The 25830-nt window shown below is 36.5% G+C and overlaps 1 protein-coding gene across 4 annotated transcripts; it reads left to right on the plus strand.

Annotated features, from left to right (window-relative positions):
- LOC126719824 (mediator of RNA polymerase II transcription subunit 13) lies at positions 1–25830 on the plus strand. Of its 4 annotated transcripts, XM_050422341.1 has the most exons (24): positions 1–371; positions 499–618; positions 2456–2529; positions 2663–2802; positions 2922–3008; positions 3747–3834; positions 3919–3999; positions 5588–5665; positions 5789–5868; positions 7304–7382; positions 7484–7813; positions 8166–8225; positions 11588–11834; positions 13992–14228; positions 15865–16432; positions 16526–17214; positions 18133–18400; positions 18474–18621; positions 19522–19609; positions 19729–19807; positions 20577–20872; positions 21853–22957; positions 23466–23837; positions 24876–25830. In XM_050422341.1, exons 2-24 carry the CDS (start codon positions 595–597, stop codon positions 25478–25480), a joined length of 5823 nt encoding a protein of 1940 aa, XP_050278298.1. In that variant the 5' UTR covers positions 1–371; positions 499–594; the 3' UTR covers positions 25481–25830. The 4 variants fall into 4 exon arrangements, with proteins under 4 accessions (XP_050278298.1, XP_050278294.1, XP_050278302.1 ...); XM_050422337.1 differs by having other exon boundaries at positions 15865–17214; XM_050422345.1 differs by having other exon boundaries at positions 15865–17214; positions 18133–18274.

A 25830-nucleotide genomic window follows, 5' to 3' on the forward strand; every position in this document is an offset into this window, starting at 1 on the left:
TTGACACGAACAAGCAGAGGCTCCCCCGATATTACTGGGAAATGGGGAAAATGAGATAAAAAGGAATCAAATCTATGAACCCGACCTCTTTCATTCTTTGATTACTACTATTTTTTGATTCTTTCAATCTCGACCCTTGGATTCAATAAAAACTGTTGAACTGTTTTTACTCTCTCCAACTACACTCAAAAACCAATTCTACTTTCTCAACCCAATCTCTCTCTCTCTCTCTCTCTCCCTCTACCTGTTTGTTTCGCGAGAAAAAAAATAAAAACAAAAACCTTCGGAATCGACTAACAAGGAGAGCGAATTCTCGAACTCGTTTCCGACTTCTTCGATTTTGTCCGTACAACTGCTCCGCGGGACAAACGGTTAGTTTTAGGGTTTCAACTTTCAAATTCAGAATTAGCTTATACTTGTTTTTTTTTTGAAATTTTCGTTTACTGAAAGAGAAACAACTAAGAATCTTCGTGGTTTGTACGAGCGTTGTGTTTGCAGGCTGGGAAAAAAAATACCATGCGTGCCCTAGAGTAGTTGTTGCAGTGCTGAGAAGCTTTTTTTTTCAGTGAGGGAGCTTCACTGCAAATTGAAGTCATGTGGACCAATGTTTTCAAAATTGTATGTGTTTTTGAATTTGAAATTGGATTATAACATATTAACTTCTTTTTTTTTTGTTCTTAAATATTTGCTCTGCATGCTTTATTTTGGTTCATGAATTGGACTTAGTTACCACACACACATATTGGTGCCTCTTATTAGGTTATGTTAGTGGCATGGTTGTTTTCTGCAATATTTGCTTATTGAAAGACTTTTAAGCTTTGGTTGGTGCAATGAAATTGTGAGTGTGGATGGGTTGTTGATTGTGAAATTCTGATTTTTTGTTTTTTTTTGGTAATTTCACACACGTTGAGTGAGTCTGGTGGTGCCATTTGAGCTAGAGAGCTCATTGGCAATGTGGATACTCTGAAGTCTGAACCCCATGATTGCACCCTCCACCTGATTGTGCCATTTGAGCTAAAGAGCTCACTGGCAATTGGGGATAGTTTGAACCCCACAATCTCACCCTCCACCTGGTGGTGCCATAGGAGGGAGCTCATTGGCAATGGGGATACTCTGAACCCCCCAGGATCACACCCTCCACCTGGTTGTGCCATTTGGGCTAGAGAGGTCATTGGCGATTGGGATAGTTTGAACCCCACGATCTCACCCTCTACCTGGTGGTGCCATTTGAACTGGAGCTCATTGGTGATTGGGATATTCTGAACCCCATGATCTCACCCTCCAACTGGAGTTGTCATTTGGGATAGAGAGTGCATTGGCAATTAAGATATTTTCTGAATCATAATAAAATTCAATTCATGCTTAATCTGAATAACCTATAGGTGTTTTTTTTTGTAATTTTATTCATACTTCCGTACTATATGGGTTGTGCTCCCTTTGGTGCTTAATATATTCGTTACTTGTCCAAAAAGGAGAAAAAGTTAGAAATTATAGGGTATTCTGAAAATAGGAGGATAAACAATGGAGATGCATACTGGACTGTACACCTAAAACATTTTGTTGGAACCCAACACAGTCACTAGAATTTTTGGTCTGTATTTTCAGTTCTTACCACATTGCATCTATGATGCCTTCCCTGCAACAACAAGAACCCACAAGTTGCTGCTTCCCCTGGCAAGGGAAGTCGCAGGGTAGTAGGCTATGCTAGTTTACTTCTCCCTTGCTCTGCCTTCAACTCCTGCTGGTATTTCCTGTACTCAGCTGTTATGCCAGAACTATTGTTGCCAACTTGCCATGGCCATCATTTCACCTGTGGGACCTCCAACAACGCAGTCAATTTCAAATCCACCACCTACTACTATGCCTTTACCATACATCACATGCTGGCTGACATAACCACCAAGCCTTCATGAAAGATGTAAATTGTAAAGTGGAATCTGACTCGTGTTCTTTTGTGTACTTGTGATTATTTCATCAATTCGATGACCAGTTGTGAGGAATCTATTGTCAAAGCACCACGTGAATCACTAAAGCTAACAGACAGTATGAAATTATATAGATAATGTGAGTTAAAAAAAGAAGAAGAAGAAGCTCTTTTTGGACTGTATTTAAAAGATCGATTAGATCAAATCATTTTGTTCTATCAGATTTCTGTTATGTTTGATTACACAAATCTGATAATATAATTGTTTAAAGTTAAAGTCCTGTTTAAGGTTGGTGCTGAGTTTGTAATTCGGCTCTCTTATCAATGAGTTTATTGTGTTAATAAAAAATTTGGTAACTTAAAATTTTTGTTATGGCTTGGTTCTCACTGTCCATCTGGCCTTTGTATATCCTATACGTGTTGTCTTCTTCCATATTGATTATTGTTACTTCTTCTGAACTAGCTATTCCTCATCATTTATAAGAGATATATATGGTTTAATCATTTTCACTTTATTGACCATATCTGTAGGGAAATCTTAATCAAATATCATGGTTCCAGTTTCTTCCTCATGAAGCAGATTTGAACCCTCTACCTGATAAAGGGTTGGGAATTTTTTTTATTTTTTATTTTAAAGTTTTATTTTACTCCAAGTTGATCTAGATAATCAGAAAGTTATTTACGTAGTATAAGCAGTGTGATATCAAGATTATTATTATTTTTTTTGAAAATGAACAGTGTGAAAGTAGAGCAAAAAGATACCGCTACGTTGTTGGTGCTTTCATCGCATCTGCAGTTACAAAAGGAAGGATTTCTCAGCACCTGGACCAATTCCTTTGTGGGGCCCTGGGATCCATCTCAGGGTTTGCACAATCCTGGTAGTATACGCCACAATAGTTATTTTTCACTATCCTGTTGTCATGTAGTATTTATACTGTAGCTTACCAACTTTGGTCATCTAACCGCTGCATACTTATACATGATACAACATGCACAGATGAGAAAATCAAGCTATGGCTTTTTCTTCCTGGGCATCATTCATCTGTTGTTGAAAACACTCAAAGTGCAGTCTCCAGATTAAGAGGTATCATGTGCTCTCGAGTTTTTCCTTTTGCTTTACTCTTTTTAAAAACATTTTTATTTCAATTAATGTTATTTGTTGTTAATTTTTTATTACAAGACTACTATGCTCCATGGTATTAAATGTTGGGTTGTTAAGAAGCAACATATGCATGAAATTAAGTGTAGTTGAAATTAGAATGTTTTGAATGATAAGTAGAAATACAATGAAAGATGGAATTTGAATTAAGGAAATTCATTTAAAGATAGGGGTGGCCCTATTGATGAAAAGTTAAGGGAGAGTCTTTTGATAATGTTTAGATGAGAGCGATGAATGCATTGCTGAGAAATAATAAGTTGATTTAAGTAGAGGAAGAGCAAATATAACATTTGTTTTTTGATTAGTAAGTTACGGATGCACCCAATGGGTAATGAGCCCATGACTTCACCCTCCACCTAGCACTTATAAGGAGGGGAAGATAAAAAATTCAATCAAGGAAGTAACAGAGAGTATGACTTCAAATACAATAGAATGATAGAAAAAAATACATGTGTCTGACCCTAATTAGCTTGTTGAGGATCCCTAACTGACCACAAAATTTGGCACAAAGGCTTGGTGTCTGTGTGTTTTAAAGTCTAAATTATGAATGTTTATTTTGGTTTTATTATATTGTTATTTATATTTCTAACTTTCTTTGTACTATTTTCATATAGCATTACCTTTTTGTGCCATATGATTATACTAATAATATTTGATTTGAAGTTGTTGCATCTGGAATTTGGTTGGCTCCTGGGGATTCCGAAGAGGTTGCTGCTGCCCTTTCACAGGCTTTAAGGAATCGTATAGAAAGGTCACTAATTATCCATTTTCCAAACTACAAGCAATGAAGCTTGTCATGTTCATAACTTGACATTTATCTTACTGGAATTGGCAGATCACTGATTGGACTTTCCTACATGAGATTTGGAGATGTATTTTCGAAGTATTGTCCATCTCAAAGCGAGGAAATTTTGAGGTATGTCACAATCATTAGTCAATTAATAGTGGTAGTGGCAGTGCTAGTAATAGTAGTAGAGAGGATTTAGTTATAAAAAAAGGAGAAATAATACTAGTTGTAATATTGCTGGCAATGATGTTGGTCGCTATAAAGTATATAATAGAAACGATATCACTATTTTATATGATTTTAAGTGTTGATGTTGCTACTCAAATGAACTCATTCCAACTACTTTTGGTCTGCTACATGACTTGGTTTCTCCCTACATTTGCTACAATGCAGTTGGTGTTTTTATTTTAATTTTTTGGGTTTCAGTTTTCAAATATGGTGATAATATATTCCTTGGAATTTTCGTTGAGAAATAACAAAATTTGTCACATTCCTTCAATAGCTTATATTAGTCTTACTTTAATGAATAAGGGCAAAAGCCTGGTTATTCAGTGACATCTTGGAGATTTACTAATTTCCATGATTCTATCTAGATGCAACTGTAACCCCAGTAAGTAATGGTGATGAGTGAAAGGAGATTGTGAACCTATCTAGTGATTTATGAATGTAGGTAAGAAGGGTTCATGCCAACATCTACAACATTTTCGTGTCTTTTTCAGATAAAATTATCAAATGGGTATTTATAAGTGGACCTCAAAGCCCCATTTTCAGAAGTGAGTAAAAAAAAAAATAATAATACAAATGTATTAGTATAGACTATAGTCTCAAGTAGACTGATGACCTGTAATTCTTTTTCTTTTTTCCTTTTTTTTTTTTAAATTTCTTTTCTTTTAGAAAAAAAAAAAAATGCCATATGGTGTTTTAGACCTCTTGATACTTTAAGCTTTTAATCACAAGACAAATAGGGGTTATCCTTGGAAGCTGGCCATAGCAAATTTCTGCTTGAAAATGTCTAAATATTAAAATTTTGTTGTCTTGAAATCCGGAAATTTCATAATATTTGTCTTAATCTATTGCAAATGCATTTTTTGGTCTGATTTATTTTTCATTTGTTGCTGGTAGCATTCCTTCTCACATTGGAGCATTAATTTGGCTAAGCTATATAAGTTGGTTTTATTCGTGCAAAATATTAAATCATAGTATCTGTGGTTTTTGTATCTATGAAAATTTATTTGGTTACTTTGAGCACTGATGAGGCATTGAACTTGCTAACCTGGTATTAGGAGGGAATTGCACAAGCGTGACCAGTTTGTGCTAGGGATCTTAAAGTGTTAAAATCCATTGATTGCCTTGAGTTGCTGTTCAATTGGGCTTTGCCTCGAACCTAGATGCATGCATACACACATATAGAAATGTTTTTATATGCTACTCTTTGTTTATGAAAATAATACCTAAGCAGAACTGAGTTGTAGTGTGAGTTGTAGTGTCGGAAATTCTTTCTTTCTTTCTTTTTCCTTCTTGTGTTCACGTGCATGTGTGAGGATTAGCTTTGCTTGTGCTCTGTATTTGTTGCCGTATTATGTCATTTTGGTAGTATCAGGTTGGACTTCTTTTTTGGCTGATGTGTGATTAGTCTGTTGAGGATCCATAGCCAACTGCAAAATTTTAGGATTAAGGCTTGGTTGTTGTTGTTGATATGTGATTAGTGTATCTGCAGGAAAGGGCAACCTACGGTTGAGTTCATCTTTGCTGCCACAGAAGAGGCAGTCTTTGTACATGTTCTAGTATCAGCAAAGTATGTTAAGTTCACACCTCATTTTGTTTATTGCTCCTAGTATCGTAGTGCTTCTTCTGTTGGGCTGACAGTTTTTATTTCCATTCATGTTGAATTGGTATTCTTTTTCCTATCTGTTTCTAGGCATATCAGGGCACTGTCAAGTGGTGAAGTTGAAAGAGTATTAAACCGTTCGTCCAATAATTCCGGTTACAGACTTCCAGGTTGATGTAATTTCTATGCTGGGCCTCTGTTGGTCTGCTTATCGTGTCTTTTCTGGATGGCCAGACAAACATGCATGCTTGTGTTTTAACTTTTAACGTCATCATAATGAATGATTCTTGCTGCTCACCAAACAATATAATGATACTAAAGTAGCAGGAACTTTCCATGTTCTAGCCTTCTTGGGTTGTGCCACTTTCTTCCACCTTTTGGTAGATTTTACTTGGCATAAAAGAAAAAGGATACTAAAGTGGCAAGGTGTTTAAATAAAATTATGGTCAGCGGATATCTGAAAGTGTTCATCTTTGTTTGATAATCCATTTTGAGACATTGTCTGCAGAAGTTTTGTCATCTTTGATGGATCATTAACATGTCAATGAAAACTCTTCTCCATTGAATTAGGGTGTACAATGGAAGTTGAGAAATGCTTTGATGGTATTGCTTGATTGCTTTATATTAATTATTTGAAGGAAGTTTATGATATAGCCATGTGCCTTGGTGTGATGGCAAGTGCCTTCCACCAAAAGCATAAGGTTGCGGGTTCAAGTCTAGGAATTAGCCTCTCCAAACAAAAGTTTGGGTAAGGCTGCTTAACATGACCTCTCCTAGGCCCCGCAAAAGTGGGAGCTTTGTGCATTGGGTACGACCATTTTTTATGAGACCTATCATGAGTTGTGGTAGAGTATGTAGATATTCATGGAATGGTAACAATAAAGGATAGAATCAGAAATTATTTGTAACTGTTTAAAGTATCACCAATTGAGGATGAGAACATTTCAAGCAGAAGTTTGTTGGGGACGCTTGGCCACATGTAACTCATGCTTGCTGGTAATGAGCAATATTGCATGGACTGAAGTTGCTATATGGGCAAGGGGAAAGCAAAAGATAAAATGTTGGTTCCTGATTTAAATCAGCAAGTGATGTTTTGTTATTTTCTAGTAGGTATGGCTGTAAGGATGGTGAATAGGAATTTTGTAGTCAACCCAAGTAGTTGGGATCATGATGTTGCTGATATTATTTGAAGTTCAGTGTTGGACTTGCACAAATTAAGCTGTGCTTTAGCAGGTCATTCTGATTTTGATATCTTGTCATTCCTGACTCGTGCTTATTTTATCCAAAAAATACATCAACTGGGAAAGAAGAAATTAGTGTTGACGGTTTTGATATCTCTGTGTCCCTTCTATACATAGTCTTCATCTGGTGTGATTCAATCATTCAAATGCATTTGTAGGAGGAATTTTTACCATAGCATCCCATTACTACAGGAGATAATGAAGTTGACTTCTGACCTCCCCTTTTTTCTCTCTATTTTTTTCCCAATTTTCTTTGTAAGTACTGGCTGTACACATTGTGTTGCCTTGATTTTAAACTGTTGTTATGTAATCTTTGCTTCCTTGCCATCTCAACTGATTTTGTATTATATTTATGAAATGGCAGTGATTGTTTCTCCTCATGGAATTCGTGGTAGGCTTACTGGATGTTGTCCAAGTGATCTTGTCAAACAAGTGTTTTTCAGGTTTTTTTTTTAAAATTTATTTATTCATTTTTATAAACATAATGTGTCTTCTGATGTTAAATAAATTTCTCTTGATTGATATTTTCTTCTTTTCAAAATAGTTCTGGCAGGTTTAAGACTTCAAATGGATTTATAGGTCTACCACATCATGTTTCTCAAGGTTCTGGTTGCCAGATGAGGGGCCAAAATTGTTATGTTGAAGTTACTCTTGGCTGCCCTAGATCTGGAAGTGACAATGCGTTGCAATCAAACACCGTTTCCACGAGAAATTTGCCCAAGAATCATGTTGCTGAATCTCCTGCTGTTGGAAGAGGTGATCAGAAGGGATCACCGGATCAATTACCAGTATATGAGAAGACATTCATATATCCAGCTGAGGCAGTGCTTGTCCCAGTCTTGCATACATCATTTGCCCGATCTTCTCTGAAAAGGTTCTTTAAATGTTCTACAGATTTTGTTTATGTTTCAACATTTTTCTTGGGGGAAGAGGAGAGGGGCGTGGGGGGTGAATGAATCTGGCCAGTAAGGTGGTTCCACTTTGTCTAGTTTTGTGATGGAGCCACACATATTTGTTGAGAATTCTGTCTTAAGATATAACACTGACATTGTTTCTGCTATCTACTTAAGTGATACCCTCAATGGAAAATTCCCTTCCTCTCTCCACATTTTTTTTTCTTTGGGGTGTGCATGTGCGTGTGCGTACACAGGTTTAATTTTCCTCTATGTGTTTAGATCCTTAAATGTTGTTATATGTTACTTAAAACTGATTATGTTTATTTGCAGATTTTGGCTACAAAATTGGATAGGGCCTTCATTACCTGGATCATCTTTCTTTATGCACTGGTTAGTACTGTTTTTATGAGTTGTTTATGTTCTAATAGACTAATAATGAAACGTTTATACTCCTGACTAAGTTTTTTTTCAGCTACTTTTAGTCCTAAAAAAGATAAAGACACATAAATTCATGATACTCTGTATCTCAAATAAGCATTTGAACTTGTGCCCTAGATCTAATTAATGTATGTACGTACTAGTTCTTTTTTTTGGGTAAGTAATGCACCCAGTGGATCCCATGACCTTACACCCATCCTTTTCTTTTGGATAATTCATTTGTTACAACAAGGGGGAAGGAGGATTTGAACCTTAGTTCTCCTCATAAAGAAGACCAAGCAATGCCACTGATCTACAAGGCTCTTGGCTACCCTCCAACCATTCTTATAGAAGGAGGAAGTGCCATTTGAGCTAGAGCTCATTGGATTTTACTAATTCCTATACTTATTAATTAGTTTTCTCTTATATGTTGAATCTGTTTTTCATTGTAATCTTCTTTAATGCATGTGCAATTTGATGCTTAAATTTTTAATCCTTCATGTTTTTTAATTTTGGTTACAAACTTAATTTTACTTTTATTTTTACTTGTATATAATGATATTTTGATTATTTTTAATAAACAATAATTTTATTGAAAAATAGGAGAAATTTTTGTACACTTTTTTTTTTTTTTTTTTGATAGGTAATAGATATCTTCATTAAAAAAAGTACGTCATGTTCACGATGATGAACAAAATGTACTAGAAACAAATACAAACAAATCAAACAGAGATAGAATGCATGAAATCAAAAATGGAAATACATTGTGTAAAATCCCAAGTACAAGACCACCCAAGCAATGTCCCAACTAACAAAGACTTCAAAAAATCCGCAGATTTCTCTATGTCCTCAAAAGTGCGGGTATTCTGTTCCCTCCAAATTAGTCACATCAAATAGGCTGGAACCATATTTAGACCGAAGAAGAGTGTAACCCCAAATAATTCTCCTATGCAAAAAGAAGAGAAACAGCCCTCCTTGGCATCACTCACTGCAAACCAAACATCAAAAACACTTCACTCCATAAGGCATGGGCGAACTTGCAATGAAGTAAAAGATGATCTATTGTTTCTCCATCGCAATTGCCTAAGCAACACCAATTAACCAAAGACAAGTTCCTTTTTACAAGGTTGTCAATAGTAAGAATACTATCTCGAGTTGCAGTTTTCAAAAAGAAAGACACTCTTTTAGGTACCTTACTACCCCAAATACATTTCCACAGGAAAGGAAAGGTAGGAGTAGCAGATAATGAATTATAGAAAGAGCGCACATCAAAAACACCATTTGGGGTTAACTTCCAAAAGAAACTATTAGTCCCCTCACCCCTAGGCATTTTGGAATAAATAAGCTCGTAAAAAGCAAACACTCTCTCCTCCTCCCAATCATCAGGAGTCCTGTGGAATTGAATATTCCAACTCCTACTACCACCATTTGGTGAAATACTAATCAACTCAGAAATCCAAGCTTCTTTACCTATAGCATGAGAGAAAAGATTAGGGTAAATATCCTTTAAGAAAATGTGCCCACACCAAAGATCATTACCAGAATCAAATATGAAGACCCTCTTCTGCTACGTAAAACACATGACCAAAGAAACACTCAGCACCTTTAATATTCTTCCACATTCCACAACTTATCAAAAAAATACATATATTCTTCCACATTCCACATCCCTAAGCACCTCTACTAACTCTAGTGCACCAACCTCCACTAGACTCTCCATACTTGGTAGCTATAACTTGACGCCATAAATGATTGGTTTTACTTCCAAAACGCCACAACCATTTTCCAAGCAGGGCTTGATTAAATAACCCAAACCTCCTTATCCCCAAACCTCCCGTTTCAATTGGCCAACACACTTTATTCCAAGCAACAAGTGGATATTTGAAAGCTTTCTCATAACTACCCCGCAGGAAATTTCTCTGGATCCTTTCTAATCTATCTGCCATAGCTAAGGGATAGTAAACAGGGATAAGAAATAGGTAGGAAGGCTTGAAAGGGTACTTTTCAATAAAGTTAATCTACCCCTTTCGACAAATATAAACGTTTCCAACCATAAAGCTTCTTCTCCATATTTTCTATAATAGGATTTCAAATTGATGGATCCTTAAAATGAGCTCCAAGAGGCATACCCAAGTAAATCATGGGCAGCCTACCAACATTGCAACCTAAGACACCAGCCAGAGTATCTAAACTCACTACCACCCCCACTGGAACAATCTCACTCTTACCAATATTAACTTTCAAGCCAGTGATAGCCTCAAAGAAAATCATCACTATTCGAATATATAAAAGTTATTCCCTAGTTGCATCACAAAAAAGGATAGTGTCATTAGCAAAAAGAAGATGAGAAATATGCAAACCTCCTTGTGAACGGGAATTCGCTTGAAAACCTCTAATAAAGCCTCCCTCTTCTGTTCTTTTCAATAGCCTACTCAAAACTTCCATCACCAACAGGAAAAGAAGCGGAGACAAAGATTTCCCTTGGCAAAGGCCCCGAGTACTACCAAAAAAACCCACTGGAGAGCCATTAACAAGAACTGAAAATCGGATGGTAGAAACACAAAACTTCATCCACCTCCCCCACTTCTCTCCAAAACCCATCCTCTCCATGAGAAAAAACAAGGCATCCCAATTCACATGATCATAGGCCTTCTCAATATCCAATTTGACAATCACACCTGGAATATCACTCATTCTGCTATCCAAACATTTATTAGCAATGAGAATGGAATCAAGAATCTGTCTCCCCCCAACAAAAGAATTCTGAGAGTTAGATATAAGTTTATCCAAATCATGGACTATACACAAAAACCTCCTAACGAATTGTACAAATAAAGAATCATAATCTAAATGAAAGAGACAATAAAGTCTACAAATGACTGTGTCTCACTACCTCCCATGATACGAGATCGCTCAAACAAAGTTCTCATGAATGAAGTTCAATAATTGACGCCTCCACCCCTTTAAAAGTGTGATTATTCCTGTCTCTCCAAATTATCTGCATTAGACATAAGGGAACCACATTCAAAAATTCAAACCAATTCCTCCATCCAAAAAGCAACTCCAAAATGGTCTTTGGCATCACTCAATGATTTGAACATAGGAAAACAAGGGACCACTCCTTTGCAACATCGCAATGCACAAACAAGTGTTAACCCTTTTACCACTACTTCTATGCTTGTCGCACCAATCCACCAAAAAGATACCTCTTCTAATAAGATTCACATAACTTTTTCCCCCATGCAGCTGTCCTCACAAAGTGTCCATCCCAATACTGTAAATTGGTACCTGAATTTGCACTCTTTTTTCTCTGAATATTGTTCTGGTTTTTGCAGTGCTAGCAATATGGACTTCATGGAAGGATCAACGGCTGAAATCAATGGAATACACACCAGGCATGGTTATAATAGTAGTAGCAATAGTAACACCAGCAGTATTGGCAGCATAAGCAGCAGCTCCAGTGAGAGTGATCACAAGATGACCGCAGGAGCCAGAGAACTTGAGGCAGATGCTGATTCTTTAACATGTAGACAGTCTGGTTTATCTTCTAATGATCAGTCGGAGAATGATTGCACAAAAATGGTACTTCATTACCTAAAAATAAATAGTTTTTAATATCTTTGAATTCACCAATGTTCCATGGCCACGGACTTGTGCGTCAAAAAAAAAAAAACAATTGCAGATGGACATAGGTTCTCGAACATGGCAATTTCGCAGTCTATAGAATAAGGGCATGGCTACGTGTATGCATGTTTGTGAATACATTTTGTGGTCCTTATGGTTAGATGTATATGAGATTTATTGAATGTGTATATAAAACCAATATATAGTAGAATGAAGAAGTGTATAGTTGTTATAATCTCTCTTGCAGAAAGGTTCAATGTAGTTCTTTACATTGTTGAAGTAAAGGTTTAGGTCTTCTGTAATTTCCCAAACTAGTGTTAATTGGTGTCTGACAAGCCAATTTTCTACATATCATAGGTACATTCATATCTAGTCAGTGATGGTGGATGTATTGTCTATTATGTAATTTTTCACAGCTTTTTTATAATTATTTAGTTCCATCTAAGAACAAAATTTGATCCTTGACCATTAAGCTCTTGCTAAAAAAAAAAAAAAGAAAAAAAAAAGCACCTTTTACCTGTAGCAGAATAGGATATGGAGAGTTGAGCCATGGTTTCAAGACTCAGCTGGTGCGCCCAACTTACAATGACTAAAAATGATCCTTGAGTGTTGTAACCTGTAATAACAATATTTCTCTTTTAAAGTTTCATTAATTCGGAGGGGTGGTCATCCTGCTGTAGTTGGGTGTTGGGACAAAACTCAATTTTGGTTATGATCTATTTCAATGATTAGGAATGGTGGTTAAAAATGCCTCCTATCTGGGTTAGTTTTAGTATTGATGGATAGCTGGTAGTGGCAGATGCAATTTAAAAAAGGAGTTTTCTTTGTCATACTCGATGCAGTTAAACTCTTCTTCCTTAAGACTCTTCTGGATTAGGTTACAGTGTTAGGCTTTCGTTCTTTTTCTTCAATCCATGGTTTCTTGGACTTTTGTACTTTATGCACTTGGTATGTTTTTGTCCTTGATGTATATTTCCTGTATACTCAGGTGACACCCCTCTTCTTTTTAATATATTTTTACTACTTATCAAAAAAAAAAAAAAGAGTTAATGTTTAGGTTATATCTTCAGTTTTATAATAAGTTTTGTCTCCATGTAGCTAGTACTAGGCTTTCTTTTGGAAGGTGCAACCTTAAAACTTCCATGCTGTAAATAAGGGAAGGGTGGAATTTTAAATTAATTGGTGACATTAGTGACTTTGTTTAGGAATGCTCAGACCTTTAAAGGGAATGAGAGATCGAATAAGGAATTGAAGGTTTCTCTCCTCCAGATTTGTGTTGAGTGGACAACTGCTTTGGAAGTTTTTACTTTGTCTGATTTATTTGATGGTTGTACTTTCTATGCATCATAGTTTTTATCTTTTTGATGGGTCCTAAGCACACTGCCTTTGTGCACTGCGTTTTTTGTATTCCTTAATATTTTTTTGAATAAAACATTATTACTTATTAAAAAAATGTAGGGTGGTTTCTTTAAGACAATATCAGTGTTACATTTGATTGAAATTATAGTATTATTTATGATGTATCATGTCTTTTTCAAATTGGCCGTCTTCCCCCTAGTGTGTTAGGAATGTCTTCAAAGGACTAAGGTGTGGAACTTCTTGTGGATGCTCAGTTTTGTTATTTATTCAAATTGTGAGCTCCTAATGCATAATTGGCTTTTGTGTGTTGGCTAACTGAAATTAAGCAATTCTATGTTTGTTCTTCTATTTAGTACTTTGTTCTTATTGTTTGTGGCACTTGCCCTTAATGTTTTGAAGTCCATTTTAAATAATAATATGGTTTTGGGGGGAGTGTTGAACTTTCTTTCTAAGTAGGACATATGTGGTATGGATGTACCCTTGAGTATAAATGACCCTGTTATTCATCTGTCTGCATTCCTGTTTAAATAGAAAGTCAATTAATCTTTCTCAATATTCATGATCATAGTACATAGTGGGGGGTGATCAAGTGCTAGTTAAGTGAGGATATATCAGGAATTCTTTCGGTGGATGTTGAATGTGATTTCACTTGATATCTTCATGCTACAATTAAGTAATGGGTTCCTAATTTCATTCTTGTTCTCTGAATTGAATTTGTGATCTCCATGAATCAAGTGAACTTTAATGTCAATGCAGGGTTCGAAGCGTCCTCGAACTGGGATGGGTGCAGCTACAAATGCTCTTGTGCAAGATGCAAGCAAGTCTGATTTTAGTTCCATGGACGTCAACAATTCTGCCATAACAGGAGTTGCAAATGAGCAGTGGGATTGGGATGATGATGACAGAGGTATGCCCATGGATATCCAAGCTCTGCTTTCTGAGTTTGGAGATTTTGGCGACTTCTTCGAAAATGACACTTTGCCTTTCGGGGAGGTATTTTCTTATACTTTACAAGAATTGCAGTTTCTTGTTGCATAACTTCTTTGATCTATGTTGATAAGACTACTGTTACAAGAATAGTGGAGCACCTGATCTGATATATTTTCTTTTGAAAAAACATTTTTGTGTGTTGAACTTTGAGATAAAAGATTTGTCTATCAGTTCAATAGAACAATGGTTTTATTTGCATAAAGTTTTGGGATAATTGTCCTCAGGTATTCTCTTTCTCAAGTGTTCATAATAGAACAGTTGGGAAAAAAAAATTTGAATCAGATTTTGGCATGACAGTGTGGTGATCACGCACTGAAAGAGCTGTATCTAGATTTGTACTCAATTGCAGTAGGCGAAGATGCAACAATATTTTCTTAATTGGAACAATTGGTAGGAGGAGGGACTTCATTATAGAATAGCAGATCTGTCCATGTTTTAAATGATTGAGCATCAAAGTTAGACATATTTTTCTTTGGCATCCTTTATTTGAATTTTTTGCATGGAGCTGTACCCAAGATCGATTGAGATGGAGACCAAAAGTTGAGGGTAAGTTTGATTTGAAGTCTTGCTAAGAAGTTCTTCATGGTTCTAATGGCACAAGATTTTGTGGAAGGGTATATGTTGCACTAATGGACCAATTGCTACTTCATTTCAAAATTGCTACTGAATTGTTGAATTTCATGTTTGCTATGTTCGTAATGCAGTGGTAATGCCTAAAAGAGGGATAGAGTTTTATTTGGTTAGTGCAGTGGGTATATTAACTTAAGCTGTTTTGAGTGGAATGCAGCTTTCTTTGTTTAATGTGGATTTTATGGAGGGAGAGGAACAATTGCTCTATCAATGAAAAAAGAACTATTCTAGAGCTGAAATCTGGTTTCTTAAGAGCATTATTCAAGTGGCCCCGAGTCATAGGCACAAATGATTCGAATTCTCTTATCGATTTTTATTGATACACTCTCTTTCATGTAATGATTGATGATTTTATTTTCGGAGTATTTTGTGTACATAACATATGTGCATAAAATATTTCCTATTCCTCAATAAAATCTTTTTACTTATCAAAAAAAGAAAACGGAAAAGGTTCAAGGACATGAACCTTTCTGAAAGAGAATTTTTTGACCCAATATTAGTCACCTCAAAAAGCTTCAAAATTTTCCTTTTTGGTATAATGTATCATTCATTTATCGGAATTCTTTGATATTTTCAATTGTATTTAAGTTTCTCTCTCTCTCTCTCTCTCTATTAATTTTAAGGAATTAAAAAAATATATATATTTTGTTTGAACTTTTTTCCCTCAGGCTACTAGTCTGGTTTCTCCAAAAAAAAAAAAAAAAACTTTTTTCCCTCAAGAAGCCAGTGGCTGCATGTTTGAGGCATGCCTTTTACTTTGGTAATAAAATTTTTTGGTTATTACTTTTTCTAAGTATATATCCTTAGTTAAGTTGGAGGATGAGTTGTTTGTGTATATATCAGTAATGCTAAATGATGTTAAACTATCTGTTGAAATAGTTTTGCCCCCTCAAGTGAAATTTTGATTGCAAACTGCTCACCCAGATTCCCCCCTTCCCCCGCTAAAATGCTTTCTGGTAACATGATTAAACTTCCATTAAATCTCATGATGATCCTTTGTTTTGCGAAGCCCCCAGGAACTGCAGAATCACAGGCGCTTATCTTTTCTGCACCAGATTGCGGAGATGTAGGTAGTAGTCCAGTTGGGATGATGGATGTTTCTGATCAGATGCTATTGCCTGGGAATTTTCAATCCTTTGAGAATTTTGATCCACCTCCTCCAGTAGCCCAAGAGGAGAGTCTCAGCAAAAATCATGAAGTCGCAAATAACAGTCTGTCGTCAGGTCTGGTGAACCACACTGCAGCATCTTCTACAGGTGAGTTTGATCATATAATAAAAGCTGAAGCACTGTTGACATTTGCTTCTGAATATGGAGCTGTGGAGACCCCCACAAGTGAGTTGTCCTCATCGATTTTCAGAAGTCCATATTTTCCAAAATCTCGAAAAGTTGAGAGTTCAAATTCAAGTCCTAACAATTACATTTATGGTGCAACACCACCCTATTCTCCTTGCTATGATGGATCTGACGAGAAGACTAGCATGGCCATGAACTCAAAACCATGTCCTAGCGACTCAAAAAAATATTACACTCATGTTGATGCAGGGAAAGAGCAACATGATAAAAGATCATTTTCAGGTAATAATAGTATTCTTACATCTGAGGGGGCGGCACCTTCTACATTTTCTAATCTCAATTCTACAAATGCTGTTAAATCTTCCCTGAGGAAAGTGACTGAAGGCACCCTTGAAGTGGCACATTTCCTTTTGTCTATGAAGACAGTGCTTGCAACAGAAGTTGAATGCATTATGTTCCAGGCCTCCATGTGCAGGATTAGGCACACACTATTAGCTTCCAGTAGCCTTTCACCTATTGGTTTTAGTAGATTAACTGGAAGTACCGTTTTGAATCACCTGCCTGGTGACCAGGGTACCATGACAGATGATATATCTGGCAAATATGAGGTGAAAAAGAAAGAATCTATACCAGTTAGAATAGCTGGTGATTTTGATGGGGGAGTGCTGGATGGGCACCTGAATGCACCTGTTGGTGTCTGGCGCTCTGTTGGAGTTCCTAAAGTTTCAAAGACCTCAAATTCTCCAAGTATGGAAGTTAGCGCTTCCTTGCCTCATAATTCATTCCATGAGGAAGGTATCCTTTCTTTTGGGAAAAGGCAGCCGCTTCTGGAGCTTCTTGATGGAATGGCATTACTTGTCCAACAAGCTACTTCCTCTGTTGATCTGGCCCTAGATGGAGACTGTGGTGATGGTCCTTATGGTTGGCTTGCATTACAAGAGCAGTGGAGGCGGGGGTTTTCTTGTGGGCCTTTTATGGTTCATGCAGGTTGTGGCGGGACACTGGCTTCATGTCATTCCCTAGACATTGCTGGTGTGGAGTTAGTGGATCCACTTTCTACTAATGTAAGCCTTCATTTTTTATGTCCACCGAAATGCTTTTTACATTACTAGATATGCCTTGTGTTTCTCTAGGAGTTGGTTTTTACTATAATATTTATTGCTTTTGCTGAGATAATGTTGCTGTTGATCTCAGCCAATGAGCTCTAGCTCAAATGGCACCTCCATCCCTTGTAATAAGAGCAAGGTGGAGGGTGAGATCGTGGGTTCAAGAATCAATACCCATCAAATGCTTATGAAAGTTTCCAATAAAGAAAAAAGTTGCTGCTGATCTCAGATATATGTCACTGTCAGCCCACATATTCTAGCTTCTAATGGAAAATAGTTTTTTTATGTGAGAATAAATTGGTTGGAGCTGATCTTGATTATATTTTGATGTCATGCTACATAATTTGTTGCTTACAATGCAACTAGAAAATGGATAACTATACCCTATATTATTAAAGATTTTCGATTACTAGTTTGGGACTTAACCATCTGATCTGTTATTTGCTGTTAAAATATTTGCACTAATTCCACGCTTCTGTCCCTAAATAAATATACATGGTATTTGGCTGTGCTGTGTTAGAATTTATTTTTGCATGATGAATACTTATACATTGAATAGCACAGGGTCAATATATTCACAGCAGGATACTTTTCTGATATTTTAGGTATATAATATGTATTGTTTCCTTGCTTATAATTTTTCCTCTAGAAAGCAACCTTCTGCTTGGACTTTGGGAACTTTAGAATTGAGATTAAGATGCTATTGCTGTTTGTACAATTTTATGGTTTTCTTTTGATCAGTTGAAATGAATTATATATTAGTAGTTTTCTTTGTGGTTGTGGACAAAAAAAAAAAATGAACTTAATTAGATGTTTCAGTGTGATACACGTGGAAGTTGGTCAAGTAATGATCCATCCGATATCTTTTTTTTCCAGGTTCATGCTTCGTCTGCAATTAGTTTGTTGCAGTCAGACATAAAGACTGCCTTAAAATCCGCCTTTAACACTTTGGATGGGCCATTATCTGTCACTGATTGGTGCAAAGGCCGCAATCAATCAGGTGATGCTGGAAGTGCAGGTGATGGATTTTCTGCTGATTCTTCTATGAGTGAATGTAGAGATTCTTTGAGTACTGTAACACATTCTGTTGCAGAGCCAATAAGCCCATCCCAGTCTTCTGCTGGTGGATTATCTGGCCTTAAAGGTATAATTATGCTTGTATAGAAATGATGAGATTAATGACTTTTTAGTAACAAACAGTTGGACCATTGACACAGTGTCTAGTGCCATGGATGGAGCTAAGGTGGATGAGTCATCCCAAAGGAGATCTAACCAAGAAATCTGTAATTCAGATTCAGAGCAGCAACTATGCACCCGGCTAAGACCAACACTTTTCGTGCTTCCTTTGCCTGCTATACTTGTTGGGTATGGTACCTATTTAAATAAATTTTACATATGTGATGGATCAAATTACTTGTCAATAGCAATTTGTTTAAATGGGAAAGCTTATTTCCATTGAGCGTGCATAATACATCTATTCCCGAGTTAATATTAATGTCTGAAGATGTGTGATCAGGACTCATTCATAACAAATTAGAGGCTTATTACATCTTTTTTTCTTAGAATAATGCACTGACTGCTTTTCCGTATTAGAACTGTCCTTCATAAAATGTTTTTAGCATATTATTTTTTAGTATGAATATATTTAATTTTCAATAAAAAAATTCTGAGGTTGGGCATCCATCTAGTCCTAATGCCTTTTGATATTCATACCTGAAACTACGAATTCAGGACATCTTGTTTTAGACATGATTGCCTTATTTCATATGAAATATAACATATTTTATGAGTTGGTGTTCTTTACAGCAACTGCAAGATTGTGCAATGAAGCAATTTTGAATGTTTTAAGTGATCCATAAAATCCATTTCATCCTTGAAGTTTTCCCTTAAATTTCTACATAGTTAGTAGAAATATCGTTAGAAAACTATATTACTCAATGGCTGTAGTCATCTTTTTGCTTTATATATATATATATATATATGTTGAGCTTTTTGTTATTGTTTCATGTTCAGAGTGTTCATCATCGTGAACATGATGTTCATTTCATTCAATAAAAGTTTTATTACCTATAAAAAAAAAAAAAATTATTTTTCTCAAGATATTAGTGGGGGATTTGGGTTTCTTGGGGTGCTTCAAATAATGACCTTTTTCTTTGTGCATTATGTGTTTTATGGTGATGGTAGACTATCATAGGCTGCTTCTCAGAGTGTAAATTTGACTGTTATCATATACGGAGATGGTGCAAATCATGATTTTTGTTATAGGTACCAGGATGATTGGCTTAAGACGTCTGCAAGCTCCCTACAAGTGTGGGAGAAGGCTCCTCTTGAACCATATGCTTTGCAGAAACCTGTAAGCTAAAAATCAAATCTATTTACATACCGTACATTTCTGCTATATTCCTTGGGCCTTGAGAAGTTGCTTTCCATTTTCAATAATTCTGCAACTTTGATGTTCATTAATTGTTGCAGATTACTTACAGTGTTATATGTCCTGACATTGATCCACTTACTACTGCTGCTGCTGATTTTTTCCAACAACTAGGAACTGGTGAGTGCGTGGTATTTTATGCTTTAAATCTGAATGAATTGGCTTTTGTTTAGCTTGTGTATGCGTATGCGTATGCATTGAGAGTTTAACCTTGCTGATTATATGATTCTATCCTTTTTTTTTTGGGTTTTACTGCTGAAAGAGTGTTTCGTGTTTTATCCTAGTTTTGACAAGCAAACCAGATTTGGATTATTAGTGATATCAAATATTTCTACCCACTGTTTTGAGTGCTAGGTCTATTGGAATCAAGCATTCTCCTTGATTAGTTATAAAGGATATAGGGTTAGCTCCTAGACATAAGGTTCCTCTTGTATATCCTGTATACTAGGTTGTACCCCCTTTTGCACCATTTTATTGAAATTGAATATATATACAGCTCCAAGACAAAAGGCCTCTGCTATCTACACTATCTAGAATCTGGGTTACGGTTACAATGGCTAAGCATTTGGGGATTTTGAGTTCCATCACATGAAATTTTACTTTTACCAAATGCCAATTTTATGCTTCAAATTTACATGTTTTCATTCAGAATACTTTTACCATTCCCTTCTTATCGATGAGGTTTTAATCTTTTTTTTTTTTTTTCTTTCTGCAAAAGAGAGGAGAATAATGAATTGTTCCTTCATTCTTACTGCGTTTTTTTTTTTTTTTTTGGTTTTCCATTCTCTACAGTCTATGAGACATGTAAACTAGGCAGTCATTCACCCTAATGTTTGAATAATGAACTGTTCCTTCATTCTTGCTTTGTTTTATTTTTTGTTCTCTACAGTCTACGAGACATGTAAACTGGGTAGTCATTCACCACAATGTTTGGGAAACCAAATGGAAATAGATTCTGGAAAAGGGTCATCTTCTGGTTTTGTTCTACTGGATTGTCCTCAATCAATGAAGATAGAAAGCAGTAATGCATCTCTTGTGGGCTCAATAAGCGATTATTTTCTTTCCCTTTCAAATGGTTGGGACTTGACGAGCTATCTCAAGTCACTTTCAAAGGTTCTAAAAGGCTTGAAACTTGGTCCATGCTTGTCCACAAATCCAAAAGAAGGAAGCAGCGGTCCTTGTATGGTAAGTGGCAAGTATCATTTGCCATCGTGTTGTAAATTGAAATGTTTTTATTTTCCTTTTTCCTGATTATTGTGGATTGACATATTGATTTTGATGATGTATTATGCTAATTATTCAAACAAATCCCAACCATGGGCCATGCGGATCGGATCATCAATATAAAATACAAAAAGAAACTCCAAATATTTGATATCTCTCTTTGAATGAGATCTCAATTGCAGCAATGATTTCATTAGATATCTTACTAGTGGAATTCCTCCTTTTCCTGATGCAGTTCCTCCACCACAGTGAATCCTAATTAGATTCATGCACGATACACCATTTTAATATTGGAACTCGGATACTCTCTTAGCCTTATTTCTCAAAAATTTAGGTGGAATCTATGAATTTATATTCATTTTCAGTATTCTGGAGCATCTATATGTTCATTAATATTTCTTAAGAGTTTGAGTCTAGTAGCTGAAGTTCCACTATCTGATTTAGCTAAAGTTGTTCAGTTCATATTTTATGTTGTTGTGTTTGATCTAGATCTTATTTCTTGACTCAAGCGTCATGACTTTCATTATAAAAAAAAAAAAAAAAAATCGTCATGACTTTCTGAAAGAAGGATCACCTTGTTGTCATTTTCTGTTCCCAAGAAAGGACCTTGGATGCATTTTGGGCTATTTTAACCGAGCCAACTGCATTTTTTCAATTGATAGAAACATGGAAAAACATTTTCTTGGAATTGCTTCAATTCTGAAATTAATTGCATGTAGTGCTTCCCAGTCAATGATGAAGGGTTTTGTGATTGCTGGGGGAAGAAGGGGTGGGGGGAGTGGGAATGCTGTTTCTGACTTTAATAATTTTCAACAGGCAATAGCTCACCAGCTATATACAAGTAAAAAAATTTCTTTTTGCATTGTGCTTGCTGTTGCAGTATATTTTATCATGGACAAACAGATATGAGATTACCTGATTCACTGGTGCTTTGTATCCAGGTAATATATGTGGTGTGCCCTTTCCCTGAGCCTATTGCAGTTCTACAAACTGTTATTGAATCTTCTGTTGCTCTTGGATCAGTCATTCTCCAATCAGATAGAGAGAAAAGATTGATATCGCACAGTCAGGTTGGGAAGGCTTTAAGCTGCTCAGCAGCCGTGGATGAAGCAACAATATCAAATGTTCTAGTACTTTCGGGGTTTAGTATTCCTAAAATAGTACTGCAGATTGTGACAGTTGATGCCATTTTTAGAGTTACTAGTCCATCACTTCATGAGCTTGTCATTCTTAAAGAGACAGCCTTCACTGTTTACAACAAAGCTCGTAGAATTTCGCGAGGATCCTCTAATGATATGGTCCAGTCATCATCATTATCTAGTAGATCTTCCTCAGTCATGACACAAATGTCTTCTCCTATTTCAGGGATGTGGAAGGACTGTGTAGGTCCTCGAATTACTGGGCATTCCCTTCCAAGAGAGGGTGAAATCGATGCTAGCCTTAGGGCTGGTGCTTGGGAAAATTCTTGGCAAACAACAAGGACTGGGGGTTTAAGTTGTGAGCCAATTAGAACTGGAGATTACTCCCTGCAAGATGAAATTCGTTACATGTTTGAACCTCTTTTTATTCTAGCAGAACCTGGTTCTGTGGAGCATGGAGTTTCACCTGCAATTTTTGGTAACATAGTATCAGAATCTTCAAAGCCTGATGATAGTGGTGCAGGCTTTATGCAGGGTTCAAGTTCGGCAGGAAGTGCAGATGCTGGATCAAGCTCTCAACTTGATGGTACTGAACCTGATGGCTTTGGATCTAGCCATCAAAAGACTCCTCCAAGCCTGCATTGTTGTTATGGATGGACAGAGGATTGGCGTTGGCTAGTATGCATCTGGACAGATTCAAGGGGAGAATTGCTTGACAGCCATGTATTCCCCTTTGGTGGAATCAGCAGCAGGCAGGACACAAAGGGTCTGCAATGCCTTTTCATTCAAGTTCTGCAGCAAGGCTGTCAGATACTTCAGGCCTGCTCTTCTCCTGATATTGGTGTAGCCAAGCCTAGAGATTTTGTGATTGCACGCATTGGAAGTTTCTTTGAACTTGAATACCTAGGTATATGAGTTTGTTCCGTCATCTTATATTTTTAGTCCTCCACATTTTGTTTGTTTAGTGCTGGGAAAGTTACCACCAATTAATTGTTAATATGTTTTATATGCTCTGCCTTGTAGTTAAATAGTTAGTAGTAGCTGGCGTACAGCTGTGTATTGTAGAATGAATCTACAATATTGTATACGTCTATTTAAAATGATTAATTTTTTATCCTCAGGATTCTTCCCACCACCGGCATGTAGTTTGGTGTGGAGAAGTTGCCATATTTTGGTTTATAGGAGACAATTTTGTCATGATATGAAGAATTCACATATCATTTAGCTGTTTTCTTTTGCATATACTGTTCTTTGCTATTACTGATTTTACAGCCACTTCTAATTAAATTGATTTAGCCTATATGTTGAAAGTATTTTCAAACATGGTAGTAAATTGTAACATATCCTTTTATATCCATTTCTCATTTAGCATTGACATTGATTTTATTTAGTTTTTTCCATTTGATTTTAAAAAGAGTGGCAGAAAGCCATTAACTCAGTTGGGGGTTCTGAGGTGAAAAAATGGCCTCTTCAACTGCGACGATCTGTGCGTGATGGAATTCTTGCAAGCAGCAATGGTGCATCCTTACAGCAACAGGAAATGAGTTTGATTCAAGAGAGAAACCTACCTTCCTCACCTAGTCCTTTGTATAGCCCTCACACCAAAGCTTCTGGATTTATAAAAGGTGGTTTAGGACAACCTGCAGCTAGAAAGCAGCTTATGGGTGGCCATACTGTGGTTGACAGCTCTAGAGGTTTGCTTCAGTGGGTGCAGAGTATCAGTTTTGTTTCACTTTCAATTGACCATTCTTTACATTTAGTTTTTCAATCAGATTCGTCATCCCCTGGTAAGTGGCCACACTTCCTTTAGTTTTATTTGTCATTTCCCTTGAATTTGTCCATATCACTTTAAATCAAAAGTAATATGCATCAGTCATGCGAAACATTAAAAACTTGGAACTGGGGCATATGCATTACAATTTCCTCTGCTTACTGTTCTGAGAACGTTATTGGTTAATGCTGTACCTGTGATGCATACTGTTTTTGTCTACCCTGGCTAAGTATTGATGGGGCCGTAAATTCTTAAATGTAAGATGAATCTGTATGCATGTGCACATGATTAATGGACGGATCAGGCATTGATTGTTGGGATATATGTTTATATTTTATCTTTTTTTTTTTAAAGGTTTTTTTTTTTTTGGGGGGGGGGGGGGGGGGTGGGGGGGTGTTACACAACCAAATTTTCTCCTCTCAAGAAAAATAATGTCATTTTTTTGGGGGTTCAATCTTATGTTCAAAGACATGGATTTGGTTTGCTAACAACCTTTTTGTTATTGATGAAGAGGCTACTTTCAGAAGGTTTTGGTACAGAAAATTTAGGGATACACTGAGAAACAAATTATAGATGTTATATGACTTTTTAGAGTTTATTTGAAGAGGCTACTTTCAGAAGGTTTTGGTACAGAAAATTTAGGGATACACTGAGAAACAAATTATAGATGTTGTATGACTTTTTAGAGTTTATTTGAACATAGCAAGCTTTTATATACATACTCATGGTCTAGTCCACATGTGAAACACTGGCTTTACTTTGCTTGTGTTAAAAGTGTGAATCCTGTCTGCCTCCGCTTAGAGAAAATAAGGAAGAACAGAAAAGAGAAAAAGGGGGGGGGGGGGGGGGGGGAGTGTGGGAAGTTGTTACACTGAAGCCATGTGGTACGAAGTTTTGAACTTTTGATCCCGTTTTCTTCTTCTTTTGTAAAATTATAATAATAATAATTGGGAATACTGTTGTAAAGTACAATTAAAGGTAACTAACTGTGGAAACTTGCTCGGCTTTATGCTGAAGAAAATTGTGGTAATATTCATGTAGTTACATTTTGCAGGAGGTACTCAAGGTGGTAGTAGTATGGGGCCATCAGGCTATCATGAAGGGTTTTCCCCTGTAAAGTCTCTCGGTGCTACATCTGCTTCATACATTTTGATCCCATCACCCAGCATGCGCTTTCTCCCTCCATCACCTCTTCAGCTCCCAACATGCCTCACTGCTGAGTCACCTCCCCTGGCCCATCTCCTTCACAGCAAGGGCTCTGCAATTCCACTTTCCACTGGTTTTGTGGTTTCAAAAGCTGTACCTTCCATGAGGAAAGACTATAGAAGCAACTTGAAAGAAGAATGGCCTTCCGTTCTTTCTGTCAGTCTTATTGATTATTATGGAGGCACTAATATTTTGCAAGACAAAATTTTTCGAGGTGTCCACAAAGGTAGGAATTTAAGCTCAGAGGCTAAAGATTTTGAAATTGAAACCCATTTAGTTCTTGAGTCTGTTGCAGCAGAGCTTCATGCGCTATCATGGATGACTGTTAGCCCTGCATACTTAGAGCGACGAACTGCATTACCTTTCCACTGTGACATGGTTTTAAGACTCAGAAGGCTTCTTCATTTTGCTGATAAAGAGCTCTCTCGGCAGCCAGAGAAGTCACAAGTGTAGGTTACAATAGAAACTTGAAAATGACTTTGGCTGGTTTATTAGTGGGGATTCTATTGGAGGATGAGTACCTGAATTAGTGTTTAGGTTACTAATAGTGGGCCTGGTGTTCTATTCCAATGTACAATATTTGTAACATGTGATCTGTATATGTAGTTTTAGTCCAATGATCCACAGTTTTGAATTCTCAGAAAGCAATTTAACAGTCTGGGTAGAAATAGTTAGGTCTTACTCACCCAAAAAAAAAGATAGGTGTAACGGTTGTAGCTTTTGACTGAAGATTTTGAATGTATATGAACGTTCTAGGACAGCTGATATTTCGGCTAGTTAATGTGATTTGTACATTTCAATTA

The sequence above is a fragment of the Quercus robur genome, chromosome 1, assembly GCF_932294415.1.
Source record: "Quercus robur chromosome 1, dhQueRobu3.1, whole genome shotgun sequence".
In the NCBI taxonomy this organism is placed as follows: Eukaryota; Viridiplantae; Streptophyta; class Magnoliopsida; order Fagales; family Fagaceae; genus Quercus; species Quercus robur.

Bases quoted from the DNA above. Each gene is read 5' to 3' on its own strand.
- LOC126719824 (XM_050422337.1), top strand. From the start codon at position 595: ATGTGGACCAATGTTTTCAAAATT. The intron at 5,666-5,788 runs GTATGTTAAGTT...ATCTGTTTCTAG, and splicing joins CATGTTCTAGTATCAGCAAA to GCATATCAGGGCACTGTCAA. The intron at 7,814-8,165 runs GTTCTTTAAATG...GTTTATTTGCAG, and splicing joins GCCCGATCTTCTCTGAAAAG to ATTTTGGCTACAAAATTGGA.